Source organism: Onychomys torridus, chromosome 15, assembly GCF_903995425.1.
Source record: "Onychomys torridus chromosome 15, mOncTor1.1, whole genome shotgun sequence".
Taxonomy (NCBI): domain Eukaryota; kingdom Metazoa; phylum Chordata; class Mammalia; order Rodentia; family Cricetidae; genus Onychomys; species Onychomys torridus.
This window is the reverse complement of record NC_050457.1, coordinates 20499223-20516057: the sequence shown is the minus strand read 5'-3', so window position 1 is coordinate 20516057 and position 16835 is coordinate 20499223. Positions and strand designations below refer to the sequence as shown.

Genomic DNA, 16835 nt, shown 5'->3' with positions numbered 1-16835 from the left:
AATTCAACTTTTCTTCAATACAAGTTTCAAAGATATTTCCACTAACTCTTTAATTTTAGAAAATGATCTTCTGCACTACAGCGTGCTGACCATGAAAGAGGATCAAAGCATCTTGGATCTATGTTCCTGAGACATTACTTTGGTTCCCAGCCTCAAGGAACTTACACTGATGATGTATAAGGTGAATTTTCTGGAAGGAGAAGAAAATGACACTCAAAGAAAAACAGCAACACATTACCACTGGTAGGAGTCTGGCAATGACCTAGATCCAGGGTCATTGTGGGGGGCCATCCCATCCCCACTGGTCCCCAGGGTACTTTTGAGTAGGAACAGCAGGAAATATTAGATAGAAGTATAGAGGGGAGAGAAACAGATAGAAAATACAGGATAGCCTCAGGAGGGCCTGGATCCTAATCCACTGGACCCCAACTGTCTCAACCCAAGGGTATTTAAAGGACTGCCAAGGGGTGGAACAAAAGACCTCTCAGACAGCTGGTACTCAGGCCCATGCTCCAATCATCCTCTTTATGCAGACCTGCTGGGTAAAGCCACTAGGAAACCTAAATGGGTTCCAATGACACATAAATGTGGGTTATGCCCAAATCCAGATTCCCACATAGGAATCTAAAGGCTTAAATTAATACATGACACTCCTCTTAATCTACCTGCCATTCATTTAACTTTTGGATTTGCTTCTTAAGATGTTTGCTAATGTTTCTTGAACTGCTGCCCCTTTTTTTCCCTAGCTAACTAAACTTAAGAAAACTATAATTTGGATGTTTGAGGTTCGCAGAGTCTCCCTGTGCAAACCAAATGACTGGAAAAGTCTAGGGCCAGTGTCCCCAGGGGAGTTTCTACCTCTCTAATATTATGATGAAGAATTAGTTTAGTTTCGGGGTGATGCATATGCTAACAACGTGGTAAAATGTGTGAAATCATTAAAAATTTAGAAATACGTTTGCTTAATAGATTTGACATTGTTTATTAAAGACATTTAAATCATACACATACCCTTCACATTGGGTTTTCTAACTAAATTTTTAATTTCAGATATTAAAAATAACACCACAGTAGCATACTGCAGCCTGTTGCTATAAGAAAGAACATGACGATATTTCACATGTAAATTGATACTGTGTACTTTACCTACCAGAGACAGTACTGGAGGGGTAAGCATGTTTTCATCCCAGCAATAGGAAAGGTAAGACAGCGTTCAAAGAGCAATAAGCTCAACACTCCTGACCCTGGGTTAAAGCCACACCTCCATCTAACATATCCCTAGCAGTTGTTTACTTCTTGTTAGGGTTCAAAATGTTTCTCACATGTTGCATGCTATTTTGACTTTGCATAGAAATGTCTGTGTCCAAAATTTCATAAACTACTTGTATGTATTATTGACTTTTGTTATCATTTGTAGCACCTTAAGTACTGTCATATTTTTTTTAAAAGTCTGTGTGAGGCTGGAGAAATGACTCAGTGGGTAAAAGCACCTGCCATGTATGAAGAACCGAGTTCAAATCCTGAGAATCCATGTAAAGCCAGGTGTGGTTGTGTGTGTGTATAATCCTAGTACACCTAAGGAGAGATGAGAGGTGGAGACAGGAGACAGCAGGGAGCTTGTGGGTCACTTAGCCTGGTGTACATAGCTCAATGGTAAACCACAAAGAGACCTTGCCTCAAACAAGATGGAAGATGAGGACAAACACCTGAGGCTGTCTTCTGATCTCCATACATGTGCCACGGCCTATGCCTGCCCAAACACACACCACACCACACCCACACCCACACCCACACCCACACACACTCACTCACATACACACACACACACACACACACACACACACACACACACACACACACAGAGTTCACCCTTTCAGCTGTTATGAACTTTAAAATAAGAAATACATATTTACCTGCATCTTCAGAGTTTCTTATTTCAAACTTTAATAAGTTTTCTTGTTTTTCTTCTATATCTTGTATAATAGCACTGATGGTCTGATGCTGCCAGATAAAAACATTAGGAATTCCATTATAAGAGGGAAGATGTGCTTTCTGATAGTCTGGCAAATACAAATAATATGTAGCTTAAAAGCTCATCTCTCCTTGTTCTCATGTTTTATGTAACCTTAAATGAATGAATGTTGAAGACATGAAAAACACATTTAGATATATCTTGACTTATGTAGTGTAGTGGGTCTACTGAAAAACAGATGAAAAGCAGTAACCGTGCAAGGAATGATCATTTCTGACTTCATTTAAAATTGTAGATATGGGAGGAGGAAAAAACCCAATACATACTATTTCATGATCATATATGCGACAAGTCCACTTCAAGACTGTCACTGCACAGTATCAAAATCCCTCCCACAGTCCTAGACACAGGACACACTACTCTCAAAAAGCTTAAGAAAGGGGTTTAACTCTCCTACTCTGTGCCCGACGTGGCACGAATTTCCCTCCCTGAAATGCACTCAGCTCACTCTGCCAGCTCTCCCTCTTGTAAGAACCACGAAGTGGCCTTCAGAGCCATACTGCCTTTGTGTGCTCCTGGCCCCACTTCTTCCCAGCTGACTGACTGCAGCAGATCACTCTTCCTTTTATGCCTGAGCTGAGAGGAGATATTCATGTAAAATGTTAAGAACAACACTATTATAAACTAAGAGCTCAAAAAACTGGTTAAAATTTCAGAGCCACATAATGCCTCATTTTCTCATTAGTTCTTATAAGCAGGAACATGTTTTTTATTTTTGTGTATGCTTTCCAAAATCTTGCATACGTAATTGTTACGCATAAGTGACTGATGTGCTGACTCATATTATCCATCTACTCATAAATTCTCAATATATATTTATTATTTTAATTGTATGTCAAAGCCTTCTGAAGTATACTGCTCCAAATATTTGCTGTGGTGTTTACAAGGAATGTGGAAAATACACACAATAAAATTATTTGGTAATTTCTAGAAAAATTTTTACATTATTATACACATTATTTATTTATTTGTGTGTGTGTGCGCATGTGCACACATACACACATGTGTGGAAGTCAGAAGACAACTTTTGGGAGTTGGTTCTCTCTTTCTACCATGTGGATCTAGGGATGTAACTCAAGTTGTCAGGCTTGGTGGCAAGTATCTTTACCCAGTGAGATGTCTTTTTAGACATGGTAAAACAATCTTGGTACTGCCATTTATTAAATGCATCACAGTAAAACTATAAAATATGAAACTGCAAAACAAATAAACAAAAAGCCCAAAGTCTATCTCTTTATATGGTAAAGTGTTTATGATTACAGAAGCAAACAGAAGACCTAAACTTGTGCCCAGGCTAAACATCTACCTTAAGATATTATCTGTGCAAGACTTTCCTGTCTTGCTTATATTGTAGATGTATTCGATCTTCAACACAATGGACTAAGCTGTATTCAAAATAATATTGAAGATGGTATCTTACTTAAGTTTATGTCTAATGAACTTAGTGGTTTTTAACTGAAAATATCAGTCTTATTAAATCAGTCTATCTACTTAATAAATATAATTTATTGAGCAATGGCTAGGTTATTTTTGTAAACATCTACCTGTACATAATGCTTTTCACGGCAAATTCTTAACATTATAAGGCAAGGCAGTTAAGCCAGGTAGCTTTCTCACCCTCTATCAGGGTTCTGGAGTCTTCTATAAACTATATATCATCAACAGTTTGGGGAGTGAATGATGAAACAATGGATAGCAGTACTTTCTGTGGGCAAAGAAGTAGTCAAACAACCAAACAGGGTGGAAAGGACAGCAGCTAATTGATACTTCCTAGTCAGTGCATCAACAGAGTTAATCAGAGTGTATCTTCTTAACCCATTCTGTTCAACTGATGTTATAAAAAACCCACGTTCAATCTGTGTCCTTAAAATGGAAAGACTGCTGTCACTGTCCAATGGCTGACTAGTTGAAGAAACAGTCTTTTCTAGGCTGAAGAAGGAAAGAACTTCCATGTCACTTACCGTAGGAAGGCCTTCCCTTGTCTTCGCTCTCTGTAAGGGCCAAGGAAGCCCAACTGTTCTTTCATCGTCACAAATACACGGCTTACATCTTTTCGGTCGGAGAGCAGGGCATTTTACTTTTCAAAATAAAGTTAGAAAATAAGAGTGTTCAAAATGTTGTTTTACCAGTTTTAATTGTGATAAGGATGAAAAGGATAAATAAGGATAAATTAAGGCTACAATTATTGTCTTAATGTTAGGTAGCTTCTCATTATTATTAACTATGGCAACATTTTATGAGCACTTATCACACAAGATTATTTTCTGGTGTATCATCTTATCAAATACTCAAATATTCACATGTACCCTTTGCAATAGGTAGTTTGTTAAAAATCATATAGAAGTGAAATGTCAGAGAAGCTCAGGAACTCTCCCAATATCACATTAAGTTACTGTAAGTAGTGCCGTCTGAATCCCAGTCCATCTTCTAACTACTCTGACTCACTGCTCTGTGGGCTCTCAGGCTCTTTTCCTGTTATGGTTCCTTTTGCCTATGCTCCATTTGCTTTATGTGCTTCATCCTCTGGGAACCTGACCAAGGAAGTATACACTTGAGAAATGGCAGATACTGGGACAGAGAAAGCACTTTACAACAGAGTCCCAACATCTCCAAATGCCGAGATCCCCAGTACGCTGAGCTCAGCCTGAATCTTCAGGTACGGCTGTAGAAAGGGAGAGAAAACACAGAGGCCCCAAGAAAGAGAAGAGTTTTAGTAGTCCCAACCTTGACCTTCATATAATCTAGATCATTAATAAATCATTACATAGTATACATTCTTGGTATTAATCACATCAGAGATTCATCTGCCCTTGAAAACCAATAGTTGGTGAGAAGCATGGTAGGCTAGGGAAGACATGTTCTCACTCCTGAATTCTCCACAGTAAGAGCAGATACATTACTGATACATTCAATCAGGAGGAAAAGGAAAAACAATTCTTTTTCAACACTTTCTACAGAGAAAACTATTGCAAAATAACTTCAAACATTTTTGCCTAGCTATACATTTTCTTGAAATATTCTTTTTATTATAAATCTTAAAAGTTCAGGAATTGTTACAAATTTTAACATAATGAAATCTTAGCTGCAAGGACTTTGATGTAATGTCACCCTTTTCTGGCACTTCTAGAAGTAAATCAGCAGCTTAGTTTCAATTGTCTATCTCATAACAAAGGTAGAGAGGTTAATGTTTGCTTAACTGTTGGTGTGTGTTTCATCCCAGTAACTCCAATCCAACAGCATCATATGAACTTGGTAACACAGATTAGTAATAAGGGCTTTCCTCATGTACACATGCATAATCCTTGGGCTCAATCCCTAACACTACACTTATGAACACCAGGTCCTGGAGATGGGAATTGTGGAAGAAAAGGCTTATCTATGGAAGGCATAATTTTGAATGAATAAGATTTGATGCTAGAATAAACCTGCCTTTCAAATACTCTACTGCTCCTTTCTCACACAGCACACACCAACCTCATCTGCCCTGTGCCTCTAGCACTCACCCCTTGCTCACACTGTCCTGTACCACAGAGTTCTTCACTGACTTCCTTTCCCCACATCCAGGTTCTATTTACCCTTCAATCCTCAACACACACACACACACACACACACACACACACACACACACACACACACTTCTTAAATCTCCAATTTCTCCCAGAATTGAACACCACTAGTATTTTATACCATTTGGGTATAAATAAAAATGTTAATAGCTGCCCATTATCCTTTGTTATTTTATCAATAAATTATAGTTTTGTCACTTGTCTATTATTGCTTCTTTCATAAATAGTCCAGACTTAATACTATTTTGACTTGCATGTTTTCTAGCTTTATGATGGTGCGGGAGTGGGATACATTCTGTATAAACCAATTTGGATTTGGGTCTCTCCCATAGCAAGCAGTATGTGTTGCTCCTTTTCCTTGGTGTATAGGCTACAAACTGCAGCTTCCAGGCAGCCAAGCAACCCTAAGATGAACAGCTGATGCTCTAGTGTTCTGCATTGCTAGTGTTCAAGGAGCAGTTGGGTGTCTTCCTGAATAATAATGTGTAAGGATACAGAAGTACACAACCTCCAGCAAGTCCCAGAGACATCCAAACAGGTGGTTTCTGATGATATTTCCAAGATCCTCCTTCTAGAAGACCAGTAACAACAAATGTAACCATCAGTGTGCCACAGAAGTGACTGTGAATCTAGAGACTGACCTTCTAAAGGACTATAAGATTCAGGCATGAGACAAATGCCTAACTGCACTGCCCCTCAGAAAAATTTGTATAGAAATTTAAAAATCAAAGAAAATTTTGATATAATACTATTACAATATTAATAAAATAGCAAGCATCCTTTGAACTAAAAATAAAAAATTTAAAAGGAAAGTAGGGAAGGAAAAACTAATAGTAATAAATGATTTATAAATTCTACTTACTTTTAGAGATTTATTTATTTTTATTTTATGTGTATGGGTGTTTTGCTTACATGTATGTAGCCTACAGAGGCCAGAAGACAGCACCAGAGACCCTGGAACTGGAGTTATAGATGGTTGTTAGCCATCATGTGAATGCTGGGAATCGAACTGGGTCCTTTGGAAGAGCATCCAGTACTTTTAACTGTTGAGCTATCTCTCCATCCCTAAATCAAATTCTAGAATACTAATTTCTAGAAATAAATGACAGCTATTTAAGCTTAAGGAAGAGAGGGAAACACGTAGTGCCAGTTAGGAAATACTATTACACTATATATGCAAAGATTTCATTTTGCTAAGCAGAGCTAGACACCTGTCTAAAGTAGGAAGTAATGCTGACATGCATACCAGTCACTGCAGAGCCCGTTTCATCTCCATTACTGGTCTCAATAGCACCATAAGATTTCAGTAGTTCTTTCATTTTTTTATCATCTGCCTCTTCCAAAGCAGTCCTCTGTTTCTGATCTTTCTGATTAGGGTTTGCTCCATGTTCTAGGAGTATCTCAGGAGCCTGAAAGGTAATTTTTCAGTTATGCCTACATGTATCTGCTTTCATCTTAAGACACCACCACCAAGCACATCTCTTCACGGTATCGACACAAAACATTTCAATTACATTTGATATGGTCACCGTAACTTTGATTTGGCTTGACTGACCCTCACAGGAAAACACAAACAATAGGCTGCTTCCTTGCAGTAAAGAGGTAAGCATAGGTAATACCACTTCTAGATCACTTCTGCCCAGAACTGTACTTTTTCTGTTCCCAAAAAGTAGCTGCAAATAATATATGCCCTGATGAGTATATGAAACACAGTGAATATGACTAAGTAACAGAATTCTTTATTAAATTAATTCTAATTCAAATAGCAAAATGTAGCTCACAGCTACTGTATTGGACAGCACAGACTTACACTGCAGATTCAGCCACTTGTATACAAATGTGGGGTCTCTGATACTGTCTTACTGTTCTTCCCAATGTGCTGGAGGACAGAGTAAACAAGATGGAAAGCTTTGCTTCAGGACTACATTATAGTACAAACTCCACTGCAAGTTACCATTCAATGTAGTTTAATGAAGTTCCATTTGGACCAGCATTAAGGTGAATTAAACTACCAATCTAATAGCCAATGCTAAAATTCTCCCTATAGAAATGTTTCCTGATAATTATGATCACAAGATATCAAAGACGGAGGTGGTACTTAACAAGTCAAAGAGGTTGTGAACTTTGGGAAGAAAACATTTCTAACACAAATAAGGTTACTCTGAGTAACTCAAAGTTGAGTGTTAGAGGGGCTAGAAAGTTGGCTCAGTGCCGAAAGGTACTTGCTGTCAAACCTGATGACTTAAGTTTGATACATGGGATCTACTACCACGGGTTGCCCTTGGACTTCTGCACATGCTGTAAGTACCCTACAAGTGCCCACACATGAATAAATGGATGTAATAAAAATTAATCCAAACTAAAACAGAAAGTTGCATGTTAGCATGGTGGCTCACAAGTGTCGTAGCTCTAGTTCCAGGGGATCCATCTGACTTCCATAGGCTCCTACATGTGGTACACATATACACTCAGTCACACATAAAATAAAATAAAAAATGTGCAAGAAGCTGTGTGTCATAATTAAGTCTGTAATTGACCAAAATTAAGAACAGCTAACAATCAGATTAAGTATGAGTCAAGCTGTCTAACAGCCAGCGATCCTACTTGCACAGAGAAGCCAGTAACTCAAACTATGAGGAACATCTGATGGTAAAAATATGGTCAGAATTTGGGTAAAATGGAGGCCACTATGTGACAATAGGTCTTTATCTTTCTGCTTATACAGATACAAAGGTGAAGAAGACATTTAGAAGCCACTGAGCCAGCAGAAATGACCACTTATTGTAAATATAGTGACTTAGAAGATACAGCTTCTCTTAATCTGACAGTCTTGTTCTTTCATTTTGCTCATGTCTTTGAAGAATGTTTTTAATTTTCATAGTCTAACTTACCAAAGTCAGCCATTAAAGCTCATGCTTATTTATGATATATTTGCCTATCTGAAAATCAATTTTTCTTCTATTATTTTTAGGAGGTTGTCTTAATTAACTCTTTCATTTAGCTTATGACCCATTTTAAGTTAATTTCTATACAGTGAAAGGCTTTTAAAAATGTGAAAACACAGGGTTGGGGATTTAGCTCAGTGGTAGCGCGCTTGCCTAGCAAGTACAAGGCCCTGGGTTCGATCCTCAGCTCTGGCAAAAAAAAAAAAAAAAAAAAAAAAAAAAAAAAGTGCAAACAGGAATCTAAAGATTTCAACTTTTTATCCAACTCACCTTTGTATCAGTGTCAAAAATCCTCAGCTCTGGCAAAAAAAAAAAAAAAAACCCAAACAAACAAACAAACAAAAAGTGCAAACAGGAATCTAAAGATTTCAACTCTTTATCCAACTCACCTTTGTATCAGTGTCAAAAATCAGCTGACCACATTTCTACATGCTATATTCTGTTCAATTGATTTGTATATAAAACTCAGTGGTTCTTAACTGGGGGCAGTTTTTGTCCCCACTGCTGTGAGGGATTGGGTTTTCATTTTGTTTTGTTTTGTTTGTAATACAAATTCATTTTCTCCAGATGTAGGGTTATAAGGATTATTTGAATTCTTGTTTGTAAGCTTTGGTAGTTTGTGTCACTACAGTGTATTTTATTTAAGTTGTTAAACTTATTAACATAAGATTTTGACAATAGTCCCTTACTAGCCTTTTGATGTCTGTCATGTTTAAAATCTGGCCAGGAAAAACACTTTCTCAGAGAATAAGCTTTCCTTTTGCTAATTTTATAGTTTGTTTTGTGTTTCACTAATTCTATTGTCTTTATTTACTTTGGTCTTTTTTTTTTTAAGTTTCTTTAAGAGGAATCTAAAGTCACTCAAGTTTTTTTCTTTCTTGGTAATGCAAAATTTGAAGTTATAAAAATTTAAAATTCTAGATTTCATAGCACTGGGTATGTGACTTTATTTAGTGAGCACTCCCTATCATGCATGAAACTCTGGATTCAATACCCCAATATTAACTGGGTGAGATGGAACACACTTGTGAGGTAAAGGTAGGAGAATCTAGAGTTCAAGGTCATCCTCAGCTATAAGCAAGTTAGACGCCATCCTGGAATACATGAGACTCTGTCTCATAAATAAGTAAGTTCTATACCTACATCTAACAACTGCTTTAGTTACTGTGGAATATTCCTCTATATTGTGTGAGTATATGTCACTGTGATTGGGTTAATAAAGAAGCTGACTGGCCAAGAACTGGACAGGTAGAGGTTAGGCAGGACCTGCACACTAGAGAACACAAAGAAGAAGGGTGGAGTCAGAGGAGCCACCAGCCATACACAGAGAGGAAACAGGGGTTGCAAGAAGAAAGAGAGGTAATACCATGTGGGAGAATGTAGGTTAATAGAAATGGGTTAATTTAAGTTGTAAGAGCTAGTTAGTAATAAGCCTGAGTTATTGGCCAAGCATTTATAATTAATATTAAGCTTCTGAATAGTTGTTTGGGAAGCAGCTGGCAGAACAGAGCAGAATACAGTCCTGACAAAAAACTCCGCCTACAAGTTACATCACGTAATTTTTATATATTGTGTTAAGTCAGTAAAATAGTTTATGAATCCTCTGCCATTTATTCTGTGTACTACTGGTTATTTAGAAGCATATGTTTACATTCCTAAGTATCTGAAAAGCTTACAACTTTTATCAAGATTGTGTGGTGTTTGAATAATAAATGTCCCCCACATGCTCATGCATTTGAACACTTGGTCCCCAGGTGGTCGGCACCATTAGGAGGTGGAGTTTTGCTGGAGGAAATATGTCACTAGGGCTGGAGCATTGAGGGTTGGTAGCCTTGCCCCTCTTCTAGTGTAGACTAAAGTGTGGACATCTAGATTCCTGGTCTGCCACCATGACTTCCCTGCAATGCTGTACTAAGTCCCCAAAACCAGGAGCCCAAATGAACTCTATTCTCCTCTAAGTTTCTTTTGGGTCATGGTGTTTTATCACAGCAATAGAAAAATCATTAGTACATACTTGCATTTTATTTTGATTAGAGAATATAATTTGCATGATTTAAAGTCTTTTAAACTTATTAAAACTAATTTCATAGTCTGCATCTATGGTCTATACTGGTGAATATTCTACGAGCACTCAAAAAGAATGCACAGTGTTACAAATGACATCATCAATAAATATCAAATAATGACTAAGTTGAAATGTTCAAAATTTCTATATCCAAATCATTTATTAGAAGAACTGCAGTCTCCAGCTATGACTATGTATTTTTTACAACTTCATTTCAATTCTGGTAGGTTTTCTTCATGCACTTGCAATTTAATTATTGTGTCACATGCTTTCAGAACTGAAATATCTTCTTGGTAAATCGTTCTTTTATCATTATGAAATGTCTATATCCTAGAAATAGCACTTGCTGTGAAATCTGCTTGGTTACACACTGCCAGAGCTATGACTTCTTTTATTATTTGTGGAGTGTATCTTTCCTATAATTTTGCTTTGGTCCCATCTGTGTCTTTATAACTGAAGTAAGCTTCTTACAGACCACATTCTGCTGGGTTTTGCTTCTTTATCCAATCTGCAGTTTTCTACCATCTCACTGAAGTGGTGCTATGGTTTAAATTTGGAATGTTCCCTAAAGACTCATGGGTTAAAGGCTTTCTTACCTCGGCATTGAGAGGTAGTAGAAACTCCAGTACTGGTGGGAAATCTTGCAGTCACTGGGAACATATGCAACATGTCTTTTCCTCTCTTTTGCTTTGCTTACCCATGTGCTTTCTGCCACTATTCTATACAGCACAGGCCGAAAGCAGAAAGGCCAATCAATTGCAGACTAAAATCTCTGATACCATAAACCAATAAAGGTTTTCTCTTTATAAGACAATTCATTTCAAGTATTCGTGATAGAAAGCTGTCAGTGACTGGATCGTTTACATTGGAAATTGTAATTAGCAAGTCTGGTTGCTTCTGTTATTCAGACAGTCTAGCTGAGGGGAAACCAAATCACATGGTGGTGTTGCAGAGCGGTCTATACTAAACACCAGCACAAACAAGGGAGCACTGTCTACCTCCTGCTGCTACAGCAAACATCTCTTCCCTTCCTCCTCCTTTCCTAACAGCTTGATGAAGGGGACAGAAGCCACCATGCCTTGGTGCTTTTTCAATGATATCTTTTTAAGTTGTCCCCATGTTTTCAAATAGTAAATCATTTCCGTTATGATATAAATGTTAAAATAGTCTATTTCAATTTCTCACTACCTATTTATTTTGGCTACTCTTATCTTTCATTTTATTTGAATATATTAGTTCTACAGTGTGGTATTATTCTATTCCAAGCATTTAATTTTTCTTTTAAAGATATTTATAAAGTGAAAAAATTGTTTTTTAAATCTATATAATTATAACATGTAAAATTATCACATTCTTTTATAAATCTGAATTTCCTTTAAGTATAATCTTTCTTCTAGATTATTTTAACAATTCCTAACATTAAAAATTATTTTATTGTACACATATGGGTATTTTGCTGCATATTATTTTTGATGTGTACTAGTTTTTTGCTGTATCTATGTACCATATGCATACAGTGCCCTCAGAGGCCATATAGGGCATCTGATACCTTGGAACTGGAGTTACAGATGGCTGTGAGCTGCCATGTGGGTACCCAGGTCCTTTGGAAGGTGTAGCCAGTGCTCTTAATATGGAACCATCTATTCAGTCTCATGCAACAATATAGGAAATGAATTCTCTTAGCCCTTGCTTATTTCAAAAAGTTTGTGTTCCATATTAATTGTCTAAAAAAATTAAGATAAGGATGGAGAGATGGCTCAGCTGCTGAAGTCTAGGCTCACAACCAACAAAAGAAAACTAAGATATATACCTAACTGTAACTCCAATTCTAGAAGATTTGATGCCCTCGTCTGGCCACCATGGGCACTGCATGTATATGATACACAGACACACATGCAAGGCAAAACACTAACACACATAAAATAAAGGAAATCTCAAAAAGGGGTGGTAATAAAGATTCCTGTTTTATGCTTGACAGCTAGTTCCGCTCAGTCAGTAAATACAAGGTCCTTTGTAGCTACTTGGGCTTGCATTTAAAAAATTAATATAATCTCTGTTTTATAATGATGATAAGTTAATTTTACTTATATAAATACATAATATTTTCCTGACCAAAAAAAGAATATATGGTTTTGAAATGGTAGAAAAACAAAAGAGAATGTGAGGTTAATCAAATTATACCATTAGATAAAATCACCAATCATAGAGAAAGAGAAAAAAAGGAAAAACTCCAAAACAGCCAGAAATAACAAAACCCAAACCAAAATGTCAATAATAAGAACTTACTTATAAATAGTTGGCTTAAGCGTAAATAGAACTAATTATCCAACAAAAGATATAGAATGGGAAAATAGATTTAAAAAAACTCATTTTAACTTTAAGCCTTTATATCATGGGCTAAAAGTGAAGAGATGGCAAAAGTGATCCTGGAAGTGGAAAGTCAAAGCTGACAAGCGCAGCTGTACTTGTATTTGAGATATCAAATACATAGTTTAAAAGGCAACTGTGGCAAGAGATCAAAAGGATAAATAACAGCCTGTCAGAGTTGTAGGTATAAATGCAAACATCACAGCACATACATAAAGCAAGTATTAGCAAACTGATAGCAATATGCTCATAAGAGTAGACATCAAGACCTCTTTATCAATAATTAACTGATTGTGTTGACATATGAGCAAGGGAACAGCAGACTTGAACTACCCCTTAGATCAAATTGGCCTAATAGGCAAATAATAAACAAAACATTTAGCCCAAAGCAGCAAAATATATATTTTTACGTAAAACATAAAAACATACTCCAGAATAGATAATATATTAGACTACAAAACTAGTGCTAAGAAATTTAAGATTGATAAATTCTTGTATCATCTCAACTATTATTTTCAACCACAACATGAAACTAGAAGTCAATATCAAAAACTGGCACACACCTTTAATCCTAGCACTCGGAGCAGAAGCAAGGGGACCTCTCTGAGTTCTAGGCCAGCCAAGGCTGTATAGTGAGACCCTGTCTCAAAGGGAAAAAGGGAAATATAAAATGTACAATATGTGAAAATTAAATAGTAATTTTCTGAGCAACCAAAGTGCCAAAAAATTAATAGGGAAATTAATGCAACATGAGAAAAATGAAAAATGATACAAAAATACCAAAAATTGAGAAACAAGTAAAAACAGACTTAAGAAGGAAAGAATACAGCAATAAACATCTACCGGGGCTGGAGAGATGGCTCAGTGGTTAAGAGCACTGACTGCTCTTCCAGAGGTCCTGAGTTCAATTCCCAGCAACCACATGGTGGCTCACAACCATCTGTAATGAGATCTGGCTCCCTCTTCTGGCCTACAGACATACGTGCAGGCAGAACACTGTATACATAATAAATAAACAAATAAATCTTTAAAAAACAAACATCTATCTTGAAAAGAAAGTAGTTTAAATAAACTAAGTTTAAACATCAGGGAACTATAAATAAAAGAACAAACCAGTCCCCAAATTAACAGAAATAACAAAAACTCAGAACACAGGAAAACAGAGATGAGAGAAAAAAACAAAAATGTTCAGGAAAACAGTGCTTTCTTTTGTTTTAAGACTAACAAAACTGGCAAGCTGAAGTACATGTAAAGTGAAGTTCCTAGAAAAAAAAAGCCATGCCTATTTGGAATTCTATGGTCTTGGAGAATGAGAATGTTGCAGATCCAGAGATAAAACCATACTGGTCTACCTTCAGTTCCTTTAAATTGACTGTTCACCCGTATCCCAGCTAACATCCCCTTTTCACTGTATATACTCACTGTACATTGCATTGGGCTTCACAGGAAACTTACACATGCATTACACACACACACACACACACACACACACACACACACACACACACGTATATTACGTTGACTAACATCTTTTTGACAGTCTGGTAAAACACTTGGAATGTACTGTTAGCCGGCCACTAATTTCTACCAGCCCCAGGGCTGAGAATGTCATCAGATAACATTTAAATCTCATAACAGAGTTTTCCTTATTTAGTTACAACCCACCAATCTGATGTCCCCAGCATTGTATTTGGTAAATGCTTTGGTTTACAATTTTACTCTGTGACTATAAGAGTTCATGTAACCACTTCCATAATGTACCATGTTATTTGGGCAAACTGAATCCATGCTTCTGTTACATGGTCATGTGTATCTGATTCTGAATAAACTGTTTCCCTGGAGTGAAAGCTGTGTTTTGCATCAAAATAGATAATATAAGACGTGAAAAAGGAGATAATACAACTGATACCACAGAAATAAAATGGCCACAAGAAACTACTGTGTCCACTTACATGCTAATTGGATAACCTGGAAGAAGTAGGTTTGATTACAAGAGATATCATATACCACAATCAGTTCATGAAAATCAAAAACCTCAACACTCTGACAAAGTGAAAAGATATTAAGTTAATGATAAAAGAAAGCTTGCCAGGCAGTGGTGGCACACGTCTTTAATCCCAGCATTTGGGAGGCAGAGTCAGGGGGATCTCTGTGAGTTTGAGGCCAGCCTGGTCTACAGAGTGAGTTCCAGGACAGCCACCAAAACAACACAGAGAAACCCTGTCTCAAAAAACCAAAAACCAAACCAAAACAAACCAAAACAAAAAAAGGGGGGGGGGGAGAAAGCTTAGGACCAACTGCCTCACTACTATTCTATAAAACCTTTTAAAAAGAATAAAGACCAATCCCTCACAAGCTCTCCCAAAGACTGAAGAGAAGGAATCACCTCCACTTCCAAAGTTATTTTACCATACCATCCCTGCCATCAGAATGACAAAAGATAATGTATCACCAGTGTGAAAATACAGAGAACACCTGTATATTGCTGATGGGCATAAATGAATATAGCAATTACAGAGTTTGGAGTTTCCTAACACATCAATCCCATCCCTGCAAATATATGAATGGAGTAAAGCCACCATTTCAGAGGTCTTTATACTCACATAGTCATGCAACATTACTCACAATGAAGGAGATATATGTAAAGAACCCATGTCTGTTGACGGACACAGGAAATCAGACACACATATTTTCATATTCATATACATTCACACACATGTGCAATGGCCTAATACTCAGCATTTAAAAACAAACAAACAAACAAGTAAATAAACAGATCATCCTGACATGGCAGCACACACTTACAATTCCAACATTTGATTGGCTGAGGCAAGGAAACACAGCTTCAAGCTACTTTGGGCTATCTAGCCAGATCTTGTAAAACCTTTTATTCTTGAGAATTTCTTCATTCTTTGTTATTTTAAATACCCTAAAGTCCAAAGAATTCTGCCAAAAGAAGCCTATCTACCTAGCCCTTATCTTAATCACTAGTTCACATCTCTTCTCTGTAAATATTAAATTTAGTAATCTATGACACACATAGACTGAAATAGCATGGGGCATTTTACAAAGTTATTATCACTAGGCTCTCCTAACATACAGACATATATAAGTACTCAAGAGAGTTCCCAAAAATTTGTGTACGTGTCTGTGTGTGTCCGTGTGTGTCCGTGTGTGTGTGTGTGTCCGTGTGTGTGTGTGTGTGTGTGTGTGTGTGCGCGCGCGTGTACACATGTATGTGTGGGTGAATGTGAGGGCACATGTGTGCATGTGAATATCTAGGCCAGAGGTCAACCTCAGACACCATCCATTGGAAGTCTTGTACCTTGTTTTTGAGGCAGTCTCTCACTGGAATCCAGTGCTTACTGGTAAGGCAAGGCTGTCTGGTCAGTGAGCCCCAGAGAACTGCCTATCCCCACTTCCCTGACACTGGGTTTTTGCACCGTGGGTTCTGGGGACTGAACCCAGGCCTGCACGTGTCTTCTGACTGAGCCATGTCCTAAGCCCCATGTTACTTTTGGTAATATTATCATTCCTCCCCGCTAGATTTGTCAAAGAGAAAAGAAGAAAAAGAGAAAAAGGAGGTAGATGGAGAGGAGGAGGAGAGGAGGAGAAAGGAACTGTTAAAACTCTTGTGTTGGGGAGCTGGAGAGATATCTCAGTGCTTTAGCACTGGCTACTCTTCCTGAAGATCCAGGTAGATTGCGAGCAAGGACATGGCAGCCAGCACCTGTCAGTTACTCCTGTTCCAGGGGATCTGACGTCCTCCTCTGGCCTCTCTGGGGGTACTGCATGGATGTGGTGCACACACACTAGATGCAGGTAAAATACTCATACATACAGAGTAATAATAATTAAAA

At 37.4% G+C, this 16835-nt stretch overlaps 1 protein-coding gene across 1 annotated transcript in view; it reads right to left on the bottom strand.

The window, feature by feature from the left end:
• The window catches only part of Ankrd31 (ankyrin repeat domain 31), a 158760-nt gene that overhangs the window by 42830 nt on the left and 99095 nt on the right, over window positions 1-16835 (bottom strand). Inside the window, exons 19-21 of the mRNA XM_036207173.1 lie at window positions 6845-7007; window positions 3994-4109; window positions 1914-2001 (exon numbers count right to left, since the gene is read on the bottom strand). Coding sequence (XP_036063066.1) covers window positions 1914-2001; window positions 3994-4109; window positions 6845-7007 — 367 coding nt within the window. The remainder of the gene's footprint in view (window positions 1-1913; window positions 2002-3993; window positions 4110-6844; window positions 7008-16835) is intronic.